General features: G+C 39.9%; 1 protein-coding gene and 1 long non-coding RNA gene across 4 annotated transcripts in view; one reads left to right on the forward strand and one right to left on the reverse strand.

Annotated features, from left to right (window-relative positions):
• LOC122656479 overlaps positions 1 to 8,891 on the forward strand; it is a 30,486-nt gene extending 21,595 nt beyond the window's left edge. For all 3 annotated transcript variants that reach the window (XM_043851011.1, XM_043851013.1, XM_043851014.1), the window contains 2 exons: positions 7,953 to 8,017; positions 8,538 to 8,891. In XM_043851011.1, coding sequence (XP_043706946.1) covers positions 7,953 to 8,017; positions 8,538 to 8,792 — 320 coding nt within the window. In that variant the 3' untranslated portion in view covers positions 8,793 to 8,891. The remainder of the gene's footprint in view (positions 1 to 7,952; positions 8,018 to 8,537) is intronic.
• A 9,710-nt stretch (positions 8,892 to 18,601) lies between these two features.
• On the reverse strand, positions 18,602 to 19,071 carry LOC122656159. The gene is made up of 2 exons (XR_006332052.1): positions 19,025 to 19,071; positions 18,602 to 18,890 (listed from the first exon to the last, which is right to left on the reverse strand). It is a non-coding gene; the product is annotated as an uncharacterized LOC122656159 (long non-coding RNA).
• Between the last annotated feature and the right edge of the window lie 796 nt (positions 19,072 to 19,867).

Consider the following 19,867-nt stretch of genomic DNA (forward strand, 5'->3'; position numbering starts at 1 on the left):
GGGACATCTTGATGCAGTCTACAGGATCCTTAGGTATTTGAAGTCATGCCCTGGAAAGGGCCTTCTCTTCTCCAAGAATGGTCACTTGAGAATTGAAGTATATACAGATGCTGATTGGCCTGGCTTTATTTCTAATAGAAGGTACACCTCTGGATACTGTACTTTTATTGGGGGAAACTTAGTCACCTGGAGAAGTAAGAAGCAACCTGTGGTAGCTAGGTCAAGTGCTGAAGCAGAGTTTAGAGCCATGACTCATGGTGTGTGTGAAATCTTGTGGTTGAAGAAACTTGTTCAAGAATTGGGGTTTGAGACGACTGAACCTATGAGCTTATACTGTGATAACAAGGCAGCCATAAGTATTGCTCACAATCCGGTTCAACATGACCGGACAAAGCATGTTGAGGTTGACAGACACTTTATCAAGGAGAAGATAGAGTCTAAGACTATTTGTACTCCTTTTGTGAAGACAAATGAACAAGTGGCAGACATCTTCACCAAAGGACTTAGCTCTCATCACTTTAATTTTATGTTAGACAAGCTGGGTATGTATGACATATACCACCCAGCTTGAGGGGGAGTGTTAAGAATACTGTTATCAGGGGTATATATGTACATAACCCCTCTTTTATGTATTCTATGTGTCATTTGTATAAGGCTAAGGACCTATGTGTAATTTTACATTCTTTTCAATATAAGCTTGTTTGTCTCTAGTTTAGAGACATAACAGATTTTCCCCAAATCGTGTTTGAACTCTTGGCTCTCTTGGAGCCTTTTTTCGTCCTTCTTCATCTACTCTAAAACCTAACAGTGTGTTGGTTGATACGAATGGAGTTGTTTGTTCCTTTTACACTTATTGTTGCTATGGACTGAAGGCTATTAGGTGTTAGAGTAGTTTGGTTGATGTTATACAAGCCTTTACTCCCTATATACTTGCTGTTTTTTGGTATTGGTTCTCTGTTTGGTTGATTTGGCTGTTTGGAGCTACTTGTTTGCTGGTTTGCCTACTTTCTTTGGGTTGAGGGTATTCCCCATTTGAGCAGTACACTATTGATTGTTGAAGTGTATGCCCATTATGTCTACTGTGTCTGGACAAGATTCTGAGGTTAGTGGACCTACTACAACTGTCAGCCTGAGTAGTGGTTTCCCAACCATGACTTCCTTTGATAACCCCAACACCCAAATCTCTGTTGCGAAATTGGACAATACCAACTACTTGGATTGGTCCCATTCTGTGAAGTTGTCTCTATGCAGTAGGGGAAAGTTGGGATACATTATTGGGTCTATCCAGGCTCTTGCTACAACTGATCCAAGCTATCTCAAGGGGAGACTGAGACCTCCACTGTTATGACTTGGCTGATTTTTTCCATGAAACCTGAGATAAATAGGAGGTTTATGAGTAAGGAGACTACAAAAGATATCTGGGATAGTGTCTCCAAGGTTTTTGATAGAGTTGGTGATGCAACAAAAGTCTATCAAATCCTCCAAAAGATCATCCATATGAAACTGGGTGATAGGAGTATATCTGACTACTACAACATTGTAATCAGCCTTTGAGAGGAATATGATCACTACAACAACCTCCAGCTGTCTAATTCTGATGATGAGGCAAAAGTCTATAGGAGCCACGTAAAGGAAAGGATCCTTATTTTTCTTTGTGGTCTTAACTCAGAATATGAGCCTCTTCGCTTGCAAATCTTGGGGAGATCTCCCTTCGCATCTCTGGATGAAGTCTGCAGCTACTTGCAAAGTGAAGAAACCAGGAGAATAACTATGGATATTGCACCAACAACAGAGAGATCCGCTCTTGTTTCTAGTTCCCACAGAGACTGGAAAAGTGGGGGTAAAGGCCAGGACCAACTCGTGGAGATCACCATGAGAGATTTAAATGTGATCACTGTGGAAAGCTTGGACACACCAAGGACAGGTGTTGGGATCTTCATGGACAGCCCCCTGGTATGCGTGGTGGTTCACCTAGTGCCCATGGAGGCAAGTGAGGGGGAGCTAGGGCTCGCTCTGTGACATCTGAGTCTGAGACATCTGGACCCCAGCTTGCTCCTGAGTCTCTGTCACCGCACGGTATTGCAGCCCTCCGTCTGCTTATGTCTCACCTTGGAGGGTCCTCTACTAGTTCTACCTCTGGAGGGTCAGCTACTTCTGCCTCAGCTCTACAAGTTTCGTCTGCTCCTCCCTACTGTACCCTCTTGGATTATTGACTCTGAAGCCTCTGATCACATGACTGGTATGTCATAGTATTATAATTCCTACTCCTTTTGCTTTGGCTGGGACAAGGTAAGGGTTGTTGATGGTTCCCTTTCTTTTGTCTCGGGTAAGGGTAATGTGAGAGTTACCCCTTCTATTTCCTTTGAGTCTGTCCTTCATGTTCCTGATTTTGCTACTAACCTATTCAATGAGCCACCTAACCAAATCCTTAAGTTGTTGTGTCACTTTCTTTCCTTCCTATTGTCGTTTTCAGGATTTGGAGACAAAGAGGGTTATTGGCAGTGGGACTGAAAAAGGAGGACTCTATCTTCTTGAACAACAGTTACCTGATCGATCTAATGCTGCAGCTTATGTTTGTGGTCGGAGTGACCGTAGTACTTTGGAGTCTGTAATGTTTTGTCATCAACGTTTGGGTCATCCCTCTTTTGTTGTTATAAGGAGAGAGTTACCCTACTTGTTTACTTCATTTCCTTCTTCTTATGTTTTTCAGTGTGAATCTTGCATCTTTGCTAAACATTGTTGCACATCTTATCCTTATTATGGTAATAGATCTACTGCATTTTTTTCTCTTGTTCATACTGATGTTTGGGGGCCCTCCCCTACTACTTCCTTGCTTGGATTTCGTTACTTTGTTTCTTTTGTGGATGACTATTCTAGGTCTACTTGGACTGTTTTGTTGAAACAAAAGAGTGATGTTTGTGCTGCTTTTAAGGATTTTTATCAACTTATCAGTACTCAGTTTGGTACCCTGATCAAAATTGTTAGGTCTAATGAGGGTGAGTACATGTATGGGGGGCTCCAACAGTTCTTTACTGATAATGGCATCATCCATCAACTGGCATGTGTTGACACCCCTCAACAAAATGGGGTGGCTGAGAGAAAGAACCGCCACTTGTTGGAAATCACAAGGGGACTTCTCTTTCGTATGCATGTGCCTAAGACCTTCTGGTCTGATGCTCTTCTTACCGCTGCCTTTCTTCTTAACCGGATGCCAACTCCACTCCTTGGCTCCAATCTCCCCTATCTCTTCTTTCTCCTCAATCCTCAGTCTTCTTACCTCCCAAGGTCTTTGGTTGTGTTTGCTATGTTCATGTCAACAAATCAACCTGCACCAAGCTTGATCCCAAAGCTTTCAAGTGCATCTTCTTGGGCTACTCTGATTCCACCAAAGGGTATAAGTGTTACCATCCTCCTTCTCGAAAGCGACTTCTCTCCAAAGACGTCACCTTCTTTGAGTCTATTCCGTATTTTTCTTCTCCTCAGCATCTTCTTCAGGGGGAGAGTACTAGAAGTGAACAGGATGCTGATGTCATTCCTTTTCTATCTCCCTTGCCAATTTCCACTTCCCCATTCCTATTTGATATTGGAAAATATAAAGAAGTGGATAATGTTGATGCTGATGGTGTTGTTGATATTGATGATAGTAGTGGTGGTGATGCTAGTAGGAAACAAGAATATAAGGGAAAAAGATTCAAAGATGTTGTATTCACAAGAGGTGAATGCTTGTTGAAGGAAAAAGGAAAGCAACCCTGGTATATGTTGAAGGGAAAGCAACCCTGCCAAAACCCTTCTGTAGATCCACATCCTCAGTCTCATGACTCTCATCCTCCTCAGTCAGGTAATACTTCTTCTGAATTAGATCTTCCCATTGCTATGAGAAAGGGGAAGAGAGCCTGTGCTAATCCCATAGCCCAGTTTGTTTCCTAGGACTCTATTTCTCCTACAAGTATTGCCTTTTCCACTGCCCTTGAGTCTTCTTCCATTCCCAAAAATATCACAGAGGCCTTATCCGATAAAAAATGGATGCAAGCAATGTTTGAGGAAATGGTGGCTCTGGAAAAGAACAATAATTGGACTCTAGTTGATCTTCCCAGGGGGAGAACTCCAGTTGGATGCAGATGGGTTTATACCATCAAGTATAGATCTGATGATATTGTGGAAAGATATAAAGTTAGGCTGGTTGCAAAAAGGTATAGTTAAGTGTATGACATTGACTACCAGGAGACTACCCCTGCAGATAAGCATAACTCAATCTGGGTTCTTCTTCCAGTGGCAGCCAATAAAGATTGGCCAATGTACCAATTAGATGTGAAGAATGCATTCCTTCATGGAGACCTAGCAGATTAAGTGTACATGCAGCCTCCACCTGGTTTTAAGTGTCCGTCAGCTGAAGGGAAAGTGTGTCTCTTGAAGAAAGCTCTCTATGGCCTCAAGCAGTCTCCTGAGGCCTGGTTTGAGAGATTTAGACAAGCCATCATGAAGAATGGATATTATCAGAGTCAAGTTGACCACACATTGTTTATCAGGAGAGGTAATGGTACAGTTACAGATCTCATTGTCTATGTTGATGACATTGTGGCAACTGGGAATGATGTTGCTGAGATAAATAGATTGAAGTCTTATTTGGTTCAACAGTTTGAGATCAAAGACCTTGGGCTCTTGAAATACTTCTTGGGTATTGAAGTATCTAGATCAAGGAAAGGAATCAACATCTGCAAAAGGAAATTTGTCTTGGATCTTTTGAAAGAGACAGGCATGATGGGGTGCAAACCAGCAACTTCCCCCATTGATTCGAATCATAAGCTTGGTAATGAATGTGGTTCTCCTCTTATAGATGCAAGTAAGTACCAAAGATTAGTTTCCCAACTAATCTATCTCTTTTTTACTCGACCAAACATCTCTTAGGCAGTTGGATTGGTGAGTCAGTTCATGCATGCTCTCAGGAGTGGACATTTGGATGCGGTGTATCGCATCATTAGATACTTGAAATCCTATCCAAGAAAAGGTCTCCTATTTGCTAGGCATAACCATTTGCAGATTGAAGGCTACACAGATGTTGATTGGGCTGGTTTAGTCTCTGATAGGAGATCTACTTCTGTGTACTGTACTTTTGTGAGTGGTAATCTAATTACCTAGAGGAGCAAGAAACAACCAGTTGTGGCTAGATCCAGTGCAGAGGCTGAGTTTAGGGCCATGGCCCATGGAGTGTGTGAGCTTATATGGCTAAAAAGACTTCTTCAAGACTTGAGTTTTGAAATTGAAGGGCCAATGAGACTTTATTGTGACAACAAAGCTGCTATAAACATTGTCCATAATCCGGTTTAGCATGATCGAGCCAAACATATTGAGATTGATCGACACTTCATCAAAGAGAAGCTAAATTCTGGGTGCATTTGTACCCCCTTTGTGAAGACAGGTGATCAAGTAGCAAATTTCTTCACCAAGGGCCTCATTTCTAGTCTATTTAGTACTTTTTTGTGTAAGCTGGGAATGTATGACATTTATTCTCCAGCTTGAGGGGGAGTGTTAGAGTTATTAGACTAAATGTATAAGGGTAGTTCTGTCATGTCTTATCATTAGACATGGCTAAGTTGTATGTTTTGTTATTTTTTCTTTATTTCTATTTACCTCCCTAGGGAGGTCCATGTAATTCTTAGAAGTGCTTAATGAAGTAAATAGGTGTGTTGAGGATTACTCAACACACAATCGATTCTCCCATCCTCTTCTCTTCTCTCCTCCTTCTTCTTCTTCTTGCTGTAAATCTCTTCTCTCTTACTAGATTCGATCTATCTTTAAGTTCCAACTGAAAGGAGAGAAGAAAACGAGAGACGATGGAAGAAGGTGGCTGCTCTGTAACCTAGATCAGAATTTGTCTCTGATACCATGTTAGCAGAACAATTAGAGATGTAATGCTTGAATGATCTTTTGATCACCCCAAGGCTCTTATTTATAATGAAAGAATAAATTACATAGGACACAAATAATCCTACTATAGCCGACTCTATTAAGAGATTCGGCTATAAATAAAAATAAACCCCAAAGACCAGAATACCGTGGGGGTATTTTGGTATACATAATTCAACACATGCAAAGCCAAAGAAAATAAATAATACAAGTACAAAGAAAGGAAGACAGCAACAACAACAACTCAGCAAAATCTCACCTAATTGAGATCGGCTACATGAATCCTCGCCCTCCACTCAGCTCTATTCGAGGTCATACTTGATACAAGGTCTAAGCTATGCATGTCTTTTCTCACTACTTCTCCTAGGGTCATTTTTGGCTTGCCCCTACCTCTTTTGGTTCCTTCGATCTGGATCAGATCACTCCTCTATACTAGGACATCCCAAGGCCTCCTTTGAACATGACCATGCTACTTCAAACGACTTTCTCACAGCTTATCATGTATTGGAGCAACTCCAAACTCAGCTCTAATATGGTCATTCAGTCATTCCTTACTTTATCCGTCGCTGTTTTACCACACATCCATCTCAACATCCTCATCTCTGCTACACTTAGTTTATCTATATCCCGTTTCTTAATTGCCCAACATTACGCCCGTAGATCATAGCCAGTCGTACAACTGTCCTATAGAATTTTCCTTCTGAGTTTTAAAGGAATTCGACAATCACACAACACTCCGGACACTCCTCTCCACTTCAACTATCCCAGTCTAATTCTGTATGAAACATCATCCTCTATACCACCTGGCATATTTTATGGTTTATTGATGAAAGCATTGGTTCATAGACAAATCTTTTGTGGCGATTTTCATTTTTCTTCTTGTTTTTTATTTATTAAAAATTTCTGTTCATGGGTACCAGTCATGGTCCCACAGCACTACCTGATTTCTTATTCCTCCCCTAATCTCTTCTATGTCTTAAAACCTTAGCTTTAGCATTTTCTCCACTTCCATTCCTTGTAGTTCAGCCCTGGAAATTAAAATTCCTAGATTGTCCAACATCAACAATCTCTCTTAACATTAAATCCATGGCATGTTTGGCAACTCAGGTAAGATCTTTTTTGATTAGCGTGCTTTTCCTTGTCTTCCCCAAACCAGGCATTGCATGGGTTCTTCCACTTTCTTTACAGAAAGTTTAGGGGTACCAGTCAGTGTCGTCAACGACCTTCTCCAATCTGCACTATCAATATTTCTGACAGTCTTGTGTGTGGGTTTTGTGCTTAAGAATGTCCCAAGGGAACTGAAATTTAGATTATTGTGAAAAATGGGGCTGCTATGAGTATTGCTCGCAATCCTTTGAAACATGATAAAGGTTGCCAATGAATTAGGCACAAATTTGTTACGGTAAAACTGAATTTTGTGAAACATTAACTCCCGTCTGTTAAGAGCATATCAACTAGCTGCCATATTGACAAACGGCTTATTCTTGATACACGTTTCCATTATATGGCAAGCAAAGCATGAACAATATCTTTGCACCAGCTTGAGGTGGAGTGTTGAGATATAGTATGCTACACATGAGACAATACATTATTGTAAATCCTTCACATCTTGTTTTGGTACATTATTGTAAATCCCCAGTTATGACATTAAGACTCTTTTTTTTTGGGGGGGGGGGGTGGGGAGGGAGTTGAAAATTGTGACATGACTATGCCGCCTTCAAATCCTAGAAAAATCAAAGAAAGTGTTTTACTTAAATTAGATACTAAGAAAATCATAAAATTCTTTCGAACTTGATTTTGGTATCTGTTGGTTAAAGTATTCATTCATAGATTATGTCAATGTCTTGTTAACAGTATAACAGAGATTAGAGACAATGGATCTGTCACGTGGCAGATATTTGGGCCGTCATGGTAAGCTGGAAAATTTTGCCCCTTCAAGAAATTCTGCATTAAGGCTTTAGTTATAGTGTTTCTGCACTCACTTCACTAGGTGACTTTATCATTCTTATTCCTGTACTTTGTCTTGATCTATTTATTGACCATGATAGGTACACTGGGAGCCAAATATGAGCAGCTTGGAGGTGAAGTGAAATGGATGGGAAAACCTGATAAGGTGATGTCTGAATATCATAATTGACTTTGGTACTGGATCTGTTGACATATCGAGATGACTCTACCCATCTACTATCCCACCTGAGAGAGAGATGTCCAAGTTGGAACATCTAATGCCTAGTCAAGCCCACTAGGCTGTTCACATGGCTTATAAAGTGATGGGTTCCATTTAGACAGGAGATGCAGGCCAAAAACAACCTGAGTGGATGATTTTACCAAAACAGTGATCTGGGCCTCTTTGTGGTTATCATATAGAATTGAAAAATTAAATGATTGGTAGGATCATTTGATTAGACTGATTGGTCAAATTTTGTCCTAGTACATTTCATAACCTATAAATGGCGAGTCCTCGATAATTCTGCATTTTGTGCTATTACATTATTCTTGGGTACTCGTGCTATTGCATTTAGAGTGCAAAACATGGGGGTGAGCAATCTTCTGATAAATTTCTGTGTTATGTGTTATCTGATGTCAAATACTTAAGTTGTTTATCAAGTGTTTTGTCTCAAACATTTTAACAGGTAATTTATGAAGCAGCTCTGGCCCTGACTGGTGTGGATGCTTCTGACTGTATAGCTGTTGGTGACTCTCTCCACCATGACATCAAAGGTGCAAATTTAACTGGAATCCAATCTACATTTATCACTGGAGGGATTCATGCAAATGAACTTGGACTTCATAGTTTTGGAGAGGTTGCAGATCCATCTTGTGTCCAAGCTCTTGCATCAAAATATGATGCTTATCCATCATATGTATGTCCTGCCTTTACTTGGTAGTCTAATCACTCTCTTGATGATTGTTCTTTCTTTCTGTTCCAATTGTGTAATAAGAAATTACATATTTAAGAAACAAATTCATACATTTCATATTGCAAATCAACTTTCATGGATTAGGGTCCCACCTGGTATATTCTTTTTCTCTGTGCCTCTTTCCTTCCTCAATCCTAAGAGAGAGTTCTTTCATGGAAAGCCTGACAATTTATTCTAAAGAAGGAATGGTATCTCTGATTTATGTGCAGTAATTGCTTCCCTCTCTTCTTAAAATGAAATTGGGGCTTTATCAAATCATAACTAAAATTTTTGCCTGAATATTATTTATTTCTCTAGTGGGGTCTATTGAGGGGAGACAACTGTAGAACAACAGAAAAAAAAGGTTTAGGTAACATAGGAACATCAAATTTATACTGGGCATCAAGCTTTATTGCAAGCCACTTATGGATGTACTTTTGGGGGCGATATGAATGATCTGATCATTGTTGCAAGTTTATTGTCATTCCATCAATAAAGGTAGTGGTGGGAAGAGACAATGGCTATATAGCATAGCTTGTCAGGTATGTAGGAAATAAATAGTACATGATTATTCTTTAGGTATTGTTGTCACTGAAATCTGAATGGGTGACTGGTCATTAAGGAGATTTGCACTCCTTAAACCAAAGAGTGAGCACAAGAAAGAGACGGAGTCGGACTCTATGGGGGATTCTCTGATGTTTAAGTCAGAATCTGGACAACAAAGTTAAGAGAGCAGTAGTTAATGGAATGGTTCCAGATCGTGTTTAGAGAGTTTAACTTGAGCTTCACCTTCTTATTTACAAGAGAAATGGTGAATGAGCATGGCGGTGGAGTGTCTAGGTCTGTTTGTCTGAGGGCAGTGAGCTCAAACCTTTTTGCGTGAAGCTTCTACATGAAGGGGGATGTGCCAAACCTTTCTGCATGAAGATGACGCGCTTTGACATCCCTTAGACACTGAAGCGTTGACATATTGAGTCTGTATAGTAGTCATTCAACTATCTCATTCTAATCTTACCACGTGTCAACTTGCCATCATTTATGATTTTAGGTATAATAGTCATACAACTATCTCATTCTAGTCTTACCACGTGTCAACTTGCCATAAGAGGATTGATTTTTGGTATATAAGGTATGAATGAAAATAGGACCAAATTTTATTAAAAAAAGGAGAACTACTTATTATCAATAAAGCTTTAATCTTAGGATACTTGAGCATTAAGTAGGAATTATCTATGTGGTTAAATATAGAGTATCATTGTGCAAGTGCCTCTAAAGTTATTATGAAATAGAATTATACAAAAAAAAAACCCTTTAAAAAGAAGGATTGAACATCAATCAAATTGATGGGGGAAACAATTGTAGGTAAAGGAGAGCATCTAGGGTACGTGACAGCCTTGTCTAAATGACATCAGGCTTTGTTGCAACGTGCAAGGCACATATTATTGATTTATTTCTTGAGGTATTATATGGATTGTCAAAGCTGGTTTTAGTGTTACAGTCTACCCGTCAACAAAGTCCTAATACGTATAGCACACAATACAACTCCTTAATGTAAGTTAATGATGGGAAGAAGGAGAAACCGAAGAGACTATCTCTCTCTCTCTCTCTCTCTCTAAATTTTTATCCTCTGTTGTTCGCTGCCCAAACAGCACAGTACTGTCCCCTCATATGGGGCGCAAAATGACGACTTAACCTCCCTCGGGCAATGTGTTCGGGCAGGGAGGTTAAGTCATCATTTCACCCCAATGTGAGGGGACAGCAGGTGCTGTTCGGGCAGCGGACACTAGTGGATAAGTCTCTCTCTCTCTCTTTCTTCTTTCTTTCACTATTTTCTTCGAATCTAAAGTTGTTGTACAGAATAGAAGCTCTTATGATATTTTAAGTGTGCATAAGACAAGCCCTCGACATGTTGTCAGTGTTGCTCAAGGCCATGTTGGAATGAGCCGTAGTTAATCATAAATCAGCCTTGACATTTGTTGTAATTATTATACCTGTTGCCGTTTGATTCTGACCTGGATGAGGTGGATGACATGTAGAAGTAATAGGGAATGGTCGGTTGAATCCGAGGTTAACTCGTGGTAACTCCAATGATAAAGTCAAAATTAGGCAATAGGTAAGCAAGAGTAAAATACGGAAAGAGTAATAAATGTGAATACCTACCTTTGTCAGTTAATATTCCTTTTATACTCCGGATCAGTTTATGTTATAACCCAGTTGAGTGGATGGTGAGCTGTTATAGCTGACCGAGTTAGGTCAGTCGCCTTGACTCGCCTTGAAAGTTATTAGAAGGCAATATCTCAGGAGTATTAATTATATGGGACTCATTAGGTTTTACATAGATAGTAGGACCTTCTTGTTATGCTGCCATGTGTACAGGTATATTTTATGTATATCAGATGCCCCGACTCCCTAGACCACTGAGGCGGGATAAGAGAATAAAAAAGAAAGAAATTTCAACATATGCAATACATATTCATAAAACTAAAAATTGATGGAAAAATGCATTGAAAATATAATATGAGAAGGGATATATTAGACAAAGAAAGATATTTTTGTATGAACAGAATGTCAAAATATTTTCCCAAGAAAAAACCTTAGCAATTAATGAATGCATTGCTAATACCAATCCTCGACAAATAATACCCGGCCTTGACGCCAAGGCTATGCAAATCTAATGATTCGAGGATTAGAATCCTCGGCAGATAATGCCTGGCTTCCATGCCATGGCCTGAAGAGAAAAATGGTCCAAGGATTAAAATCCTCGGCAGATAATGCCTGACTTCCATGTCTTGGCATAAAGAGCAAAATGGTCCGAGGATTAAAATCCTCAGTAGGTAATGCTCGACGTCCTTATCGTGGCATTAAGAGCAAAATGGTCTGAGAATTAAAATCTTTGGCAGGTAATGTCCGATTTCCATGTCGTGGTATGAAGAGAAAAATGGTCCAAGGATTAAAATCCTCTACAGGTAATTCCCAGCTTCCATGCTATGACATTATGAGAAAAATGTTCTGAGGATTAAAATCCTCGGCAGGTAATGCTCAGCTTCTTTTCCATAACATTAAGAGCAAAATAGTCCGAGGATTAGAATCCACAGCAGGTAATGCCCAGCTTCCTTTCCGTGGCATTAAGAGAAAAATGGTCCGAGGATTAAAATCCTCCGCAGTTAATGCTCAACTTTCATGGCATGGCATTAAGGCAAAATGGTCCGTCAGCAGGTAATGCCCGGCTTCCATGTCGTGGCATCAATAGCAAAATGGTCCGAGGATTAGAATCATCAGCAGGTAATGCTCAACTTCCTTATCGTGGCATTAAGAGCAAAATGGTCCGAGGAATAGAATCCTCGGCAGGTAATGCCCAGCTTTCACGTCATGGCATTAAGGCAAAATGGTCTGAGGATTAAAATCCTCTGCGGGTAATGCCCAGCTTCCATGTCATGGCATGAAGAGAAAAATGAACCAAGGATTAAAATCCTCGGCAAGTAATGCCCGGCTTCCATGCCATGGCATGAAGAACAAAATGGACAGAGGATTAAAATCCTCGGCAGGTAATGTCCGGCTTCCTTACTGTGGCATTAAAAGCAAAATGGTGTGAGGATTAAAATCCTCGACAGGTAATGTCCGATGTCCTTATTGTGGCATTAAGAGCAAAATGGTCTGAGGATTAAAATCCTCGATAGGTAATGCATGGCTTCCATGTCGTAGCATGAAAAGCAAAATGGTCCAAGGATTAAAATCCTTGGCAGGTAATGCTTGGCTTCCATGTCGTAGCATTAACTGAAAAATGGTCCGAGGATTAAAATCCTTGGCAAGTAATGCCCAGCTTCCTTTCTGTGGCATTAAGAGCAAAATGGTCTGAAGATTAGAATCCTCAGCAAGTAATGCCTAGCTCCCTTGTCGTGACATTAAGAGCAAAATGGTCCAAAAATCCTCAGCAAGTAATGTCCGACTTCCATGTTGTGTCATGAAGAGCAAAATGGTCCCAGGAATAAAATCCTTAGCAGGTAATGCCTGATTTCCATACTGTGGTATGAAGAGCAAAATGGTTTGAAGATTAAAATCCTCAACAGATAATGTCTGGCTTCCATACCGTGGCATTTAAGAGCAAAATGATCTGAGGATTAGCATCCTCAACAGGTAATGTCCGGCTTCCTTTCCATGGCATTAAGAGCAAAATGGTCCGAGGATTAAAATCCTTGGCAGGTAATGTCTGGCTGTTATGTCGTGGTATGAAGAGCAAAATGATTTGAAGATTAAAATCCTATGCAGGTAATGCCCAGCTTCCATGGCGTGGCATTAAGGTAAAATGGTCTGAGGATTAAAATCCTTAGCAAGTAATGCCCGACTTCCATGCCGTGGCATGAAGAGCAAAATGGTCCGAGGTTTAAAATCCTCGACAAGTAATATCCAGCTTCCATGTCGTGGAATAAAGAGCAAAATGATCTTAGGATTAAAATCTTCAACAGGTAATGCACTGCTTCCATGTTGTAGCATGAAGAGCAAAATGGTCTGAGGATTAAAATCCTCGGTAGGTAATGCCCGGCTTCCATGTCATGGCATTTAAGCCCAACGCCTTTTAATCATTTTCTTTGAAAGTTGAACTATAGAAGCATGAAGGAGATACTTTTGGATAAACAAAAGATATTTCTCTATTAGCAAGACTTAGGCCCATTAATACAGGGTAGAAGTATTAATTGAATTAAGGTAATAGCTATCGTTGCCTAAATCATTACTTCATTTGACAATTGGAGGCGATTTTAACATTAATTGATGTGAAGTGATAGTCATCGCCACCTAAATCATTATATCAACTGACAACTGGAGGCAAAGTTAGCTTTATTTTGAATCCTTCAAAGATTTTTTATACCTCGAGAAGTGAAAACGTTCATAATTGCCCAAAAATCTCTTTATAAAGAAGTGAGGGTCATCAGTTGGGTCTCATTCTAAACTTCCAAGTTTTCTAGTTTTGTCCGGAGATAAATTGAGTCGAGTGATCGTTTATAGAATTTGGTCATCAAGGGATCTAACTTGATTGGGTCTACTTCGTATCCTGCAATCAGTAAGTTATCCTATTTCCCTCTTTCTTTTCTTCAAATGTATTCTTCCATACCTCGAGTGTCCGAGGATAAAGATTTATCCTCGAGTATCCGAGGATAAAGATTTATCTTCGGATGGATCCTCTACTAATTCATCATCTAGCTCTTGGACCCAATCAGATAATGGGACTGAGACTTCAACGTCATACTTTGAGAGAGAATGTGGAGGTAAACTACTTTGAGGATTAACTAGATGCGGTGGCATCAGCTGATTATCCTCCCTAAGTAGATGCTCTTATGGAAATGCCCATTTTAAAAGCTTTTGACCTAGAACATATTAAAGTGATTTATGCCATTCCAGACTCGTTCAAAATTAGGCTTCCTTTAGATGCCGAGCAGGCATGTTTTAGGAAATATGACGTAGTTTGTTCTTATGAAGATGACTTCAAAGTTGGTCTTCGGCTTCCTGTATATGAGTTATACCCGAAGATATTTGCACATTATGGCGTTGTTCCTGCCTAATTAGCTCCCAATTCATTTAGAATTGTAACTGCCTTCGTAGCATTTGTGAAATGGCTAAAGGGGTAACCTACCATAGAGCTCTTCAATAATAGTTTTTTGTTCGCCCCTCTTCCTAATTCAGAAGGTTGGTTTTATTTTCGAGTGAGAAAGCATATATAGTTATAGATAGGATCATTTCGTCCATCCATGATTGGAAAATAAATTTTTCTTTGTGAAATCAAGAGAGGGATTTTCCTTTAATACTATATGGGTGGAACCAGAGTCAAAATCAGCCAACGAACTTTGGCCCTTGAGTCCTGGGGATGTTCAGATCTTAAGAATGATTAGATCAAGGGAGTATTCAGTAGTCCGATGCGATCGTATCGAGATGGAATCGTTTCTTTGCCACTATGGGTTTACCCCGGGTGAGTCTAATTAGTGATATACTTTGTTTCTTAACAAACTTCTAAATAATTCATAGTTTATTCTAACCAAGCATTTCTATTGTTCTTGTAGTGAGCATCGATCCCAAAGCATTTTCAAAGATGGTTCTAGCGAAGAATGAGGAAGCCAAGAAGAGGAAAGTAGAGGAGAGGCTCGAGAGGTGTCAAAAGAAAAAGAGGAGTACCAAGGAATCCAGCCAAAGTAAAAGTAAAAAGAAGAAAGGCATCGTGGGTGCGGGTCCCCCGATGGCAATTCAAGCCTTAGAGGCCACAGCAGGAGGATCCCGAATAAATGTTGTGGATGAAGGTCTGATAGAGGATTCTGCAGCTCATGTTCGTCAGCATACTCCTTAGGTCAACATGAGAGTTGTTCCTTTCATCGCCCCTTGGAATTTAAGGACTACAGATAGCAGTCTAGCAAGTCCACATACTGCGAGGGAACTTGTGTGCGAAGGGCGACTCCCCGTTGATCATGAGAAGGTGTGAGATATGCCCAATCTGCATCTGGCATCATCCACGTATATGGCGATTGCGGGGTAAGTGTATGATTATATTTTGTAGAGTATGGAAATACGCTAATGTATAATGAATTTTATGTTCGATCTTGACTGTGCGGGTTTCGACGAGAATTTGTAGAAGAGGATCTGGTATGGCTGTTGTCGGCTTGCTTTGGACTGACTGGGTGTGGTTGTGCATGAGCTTGTGCTTGGGTAACCACCTAAGTGTTCTAATTGACAGCCATGGTCAAGGTTAGAACTTGTTGCTAGAGGATTTTGAATTGGGATTGGGTAACAATGCCTTGTGGAACGTGGGGAATGCTCGAAAGTGGTTGATTAGGTTGGTTATCCCGATTATCTTCTAATTGAGATATGTGTCCTCTGATTTTACCCCCACGGATTGTAGTGCATGGGAGTGTCGTAGGAGTTGAAGCTTGAATGATCAGAGATATTATGGTGGCGCTGTTAGTGGCGAGATGTTGATTTTGCTCTTGGGAGGTCTCATATTGAGCTTGCAGATGATTTGATGTCGTCAATCAGGAGGCTCTAGTAATTACTGCCTTTAGTCTCTGTAGGTTGGATCACAAATACTCTTGTTGTTCCTATAGACGTCGCCAATCTGTTGCCATTTGATTCTGATCTGGCTAAGGTGGATGACATGTAGAAGTAAGAGAGAATGATCAAATGAACCCGAGGTTAACTCATGGTAACTTTGATGATAAAGTCAGAACTGGGCAATAGGTAAGTAAGAGTGAAATACGGAAAGAGTAATAAATGTGAATACCTACATCTGTCAATTACTGTTCCTTTTATACTCAGGGTCGGTTTGTGCTACAACCCAGTTGAGTGGATGATTAGCTGTTACAGCCGACTGAGTTTGGTCGGTCGCCTTAACTCGCTTTGGAAGAGATTAGATTCCTTAATATCTCAGGCATATTAATTATATGGGACCCACTAGGTTGCACGTAGATAGTAGGACCTTCTTGTTATGTTACCACGTGTACAGGTATATTTTTATGTATATCGATACCCTTATCATCATTTACAATTACTGTCATATCCTACTCGTCTAATTGATTGGATGTGATCAATGAATCGACTTATTGTTCAGTAAGGATGTTCTTCAGCTTTTCTCTGTCATCATTGATTTGGCAATACTATCTTTACTGATTAAATTCTTCTTCTTCTTCTTCTTCTTCTTCTTTTGCTTCTTCTGCTTCTTCTCTCTCTCTCTCTCTCTCTCTCTCCCTATGCATCCTTTTTAGAGATTCCAGCTCCCCCTGTCCTCCCTCTCCCTCAATCCTTCTAGAGGAAATTTTTTTCCCTACTTTCGTATTCGGGTAGCCAGTGGATACTGGGTAACTTGTGGGGGTAATACCCTTGCTCCTTGCCTTAGCAAGAGTTGAAGCAGGTAAGTTGTCTTGAGTTGTAGTTGTGACTGTGACACCATTGGGGGTAAGACCCTTGCCCTTGAGTATCAAGGGTTGAAGCAGACAGTGTAGGGTCTGGACTTTGGGTATAGTTGAAACCGAGTATTGAGTAGATGTTGAGCCAAAGTTAGAGCATTAATCCATGCATATAGGCAACTTGTTAAAGTACGTATATCTTGTGTTGTGATCGTGTATGCTTGTATTGTGTATTAGAGTGTTTATCTATAGGATGGGTATATACATCGGGTAGACCTTGCTACAGGTATTGTATGTCTGCATGTGGTTGAGAGGAAAGGTGTGTCACATGACTATGTGTCAGGGACAATACCAGTCTGTGAGTGGTAGTAGTGGACAACATAGATATATTAGCATTTGACAGCTTTGTTCACATCAATTCTGGGTAGCAGTGTGAGTTTGAGCAATGTCAATTGAGTAGTACTACCTATGTAGGAGTAGTTAGTATGAGAGCCAATTGTGAGTGAGAGAAGTGTTGAAGATTTAGAGAACTCCAAGGATGTGTTGGGAATTGTTTGAGTGGTTTTTAGTGACCCTGGTTTAACCCTCCAGTGTCAACATGGGAACAACAATTGGTATCAAAGCTCTGATACCCTAGAAAGAAAGCTAAACAGCTTTGGGTTTGGACTGAGAGGTTGATCAACTTGGTACAACATTAAAGATAGCAACAAGTGAATGGATTCAGTGAGTCTAATTTTGGAGCACCTACATTTGAGGGTACAGATTTTGTCTTCTAGAGATTTAGGATGAAGCCTTAACTAGGCTCTTCGGAATATGATATATGGGATGTAGTGGGTCGTGGCCAGGTAGACTCCAGATTTGAGTCAAGGGCTAGGAGAGCAATTCTGGATGGACTATCTAACAATGAAAATGTCAGAGTCAGTGGTTACAGAACAGTAAAGGCTATATGTGAGAGATTACAGAGCCTTTATGGAGATGAGTTAGCACTCAAGGTTGGCCAGTCAACTAAGACAAATTCCACATCAGACACACAACAAATTCTCAGATGTGTGATCCACCAATGGATCATAGGATAGTGTTACAGAGGTTGACTCGATAGGAGAGTTGACAACAACACTAAGGCCCCGTTTGTTTAGAGGGGAAAGTGGGGAGGGATTGTTGGGAATATGAGACCCACATGTTGATGGGGTAAATGACAAGAATGGAATAGTTGTGCAAAAGTTATACTTTTCCACCCCATGCTTGTTTGGTTGGCTTGGGAAAGTTGCACTTTACCACCCCATGGAATGTTTGGATATCAAAATTTGTGATTGATAGGAAAGTTATTGAACTACAATATAATTACAAGAATACCAGTACTTCCATAGGCCCTCAAATATTTATCATGAATGCCCTCCCATACGATACTGACATGGTATTAAAAAGGATTGGTCGTATCGGACAAGTTTACCCCTGATTTTCTTTTTAAAAAATAGATCTTTGACTATTTTACCCCTTATCTATACCATTTGATCGATACAATATCAGCCAAGTATCAATATCAGTCACCTTAAAAACCATGAAGTATCAATCATATCGGGCTCCACTTACTCTCATACCAATCGTGGACCATTAATAGTGGATCTCCCCTTATTAAATCATATACAATTAAAGTAAAATACTAAAAGATAAGCAACCATTGGCCACTTCTTCAGTCCATAGAATCATTCTACATTGTTTCTGGTCATTACATCAGTTGGTCTACCTCCATAGCTAAAACTATGAAAACCAACAATTCTTATTCCCTTTGTTCCTGCTCTACCCAGCTGTATTTGCTTCAGGAATCTAAAAAAGATATGTGAAATCGACTGTGTGAACACTTCAAATTTGGCTTTCCATTAGGTCATTTGAACAAAGTGGAAGCATCACCATGGGTAAAGCATAAACCAGTTTCTAATGTTTGCCAACTTCTCTAGAAGCTATATACATAATATGACTGTACATCTTATCAGTGGAGAGGTCTTTATATTTTGGGAATTGAAATGAAATTATTAATACAAAAGCAAGAAAGGATGATAAGCTAATGATGAAAGTAAAAGGAGACCCCATCAGCCTCGCTCGATCTATAGTTGTATCTAGTGCCCAAATGTATTCTTCCCGCTGTAGGTAACATAGAGGAATCCATCTCCATCCTTCTTCTCGTCGTATATGGCAGACATTATTGCCCCTGTTAACAGCCAAATGCAAAACCAGCCTTCTACACACAAGTCCAGCTGCTTAAAATTAAAAAAGCAACATATTTTATTGTCCAAGTTGGAAGGAGGGGTGTAAAGAAGCAACAAAACATTTGTAAATGTTTACTAGTTGGAGGGAGGACATTGTCCACAAATGAAGATATCCATTTCTGCAGTCAATTTGATTCTTTTGTGGATAACATAGACAAATAGTCCCACTATCAAGTCAGCTGGGACTAAGTAGCTGCAGTTTTCTTCTTTGGAATATCAAGACAAATCTCACTACTACAGTAAGAGCAACAATGCAATCAATACAAAGTAATCAGTTCTGATTCCAATTGATTCTACTTCTTATGTTAAATTTTACAATGGACAAAAAAACACATGCCAAATGAATTCAAAATTCATAAAATAAGTTATTTGGAAATACATGATTTTCTTAACATTGTGAAAATATCCAGAAAACATACAAGTGAAATCATATGAGACAAGGCCATTAGTAGCATGAAGTGAAGCTTACTTTTTCTTATCGATGTTTAGACTATCACTTCTCTCAGCCTTCTCTAAGATCACCTTAAATTAAAAGCCCATGTATAACAAAGTAATCAGAACAGGTTCCAGTAGAGAGGAAGATATGTAGACAGATTTTTACTCGACCGACTAATTATGAAGGAGATGGTCAAGAGACCAAAGTGACAAAGTTCTTTCTTAAAACCCACACAGTTGTTGGCAACCTTGTTGCTTAGTTGCTAATCGATATTGCTGGAAAAGAGTCTACCCTGTTCTGGCCACCAAATACATTAAGCATAAATCTTGTAGATAATAGCTAAAAAATACCGAAGACACAACAATAATGAATGAAAACCTTTTAGAGATGATGGGCCTAGCACAAAGTTGATAGAAGATATGGTATGACCTCTCTCCCTTGGCTAGTTGAACCACTCTAGACTGCTCAACACTGGAAAGAACT

The sequence above is a fragment of the Telopea speciosissima genome, chromosome 3 (assembly GCF_018873765.1).
Source record: "Telopea speciosissima isolate NSW1024214 ecotype Mountain lineage chromosome 3, Tspe_v1, whole genome shotgun sequence".
Lineage (NCBI taxonomy): Eukaryota > Viridiplantae > Streptophyta > Magnoliopsida > Proteales > Proteaceae > Telopea > Telopea speciosissima.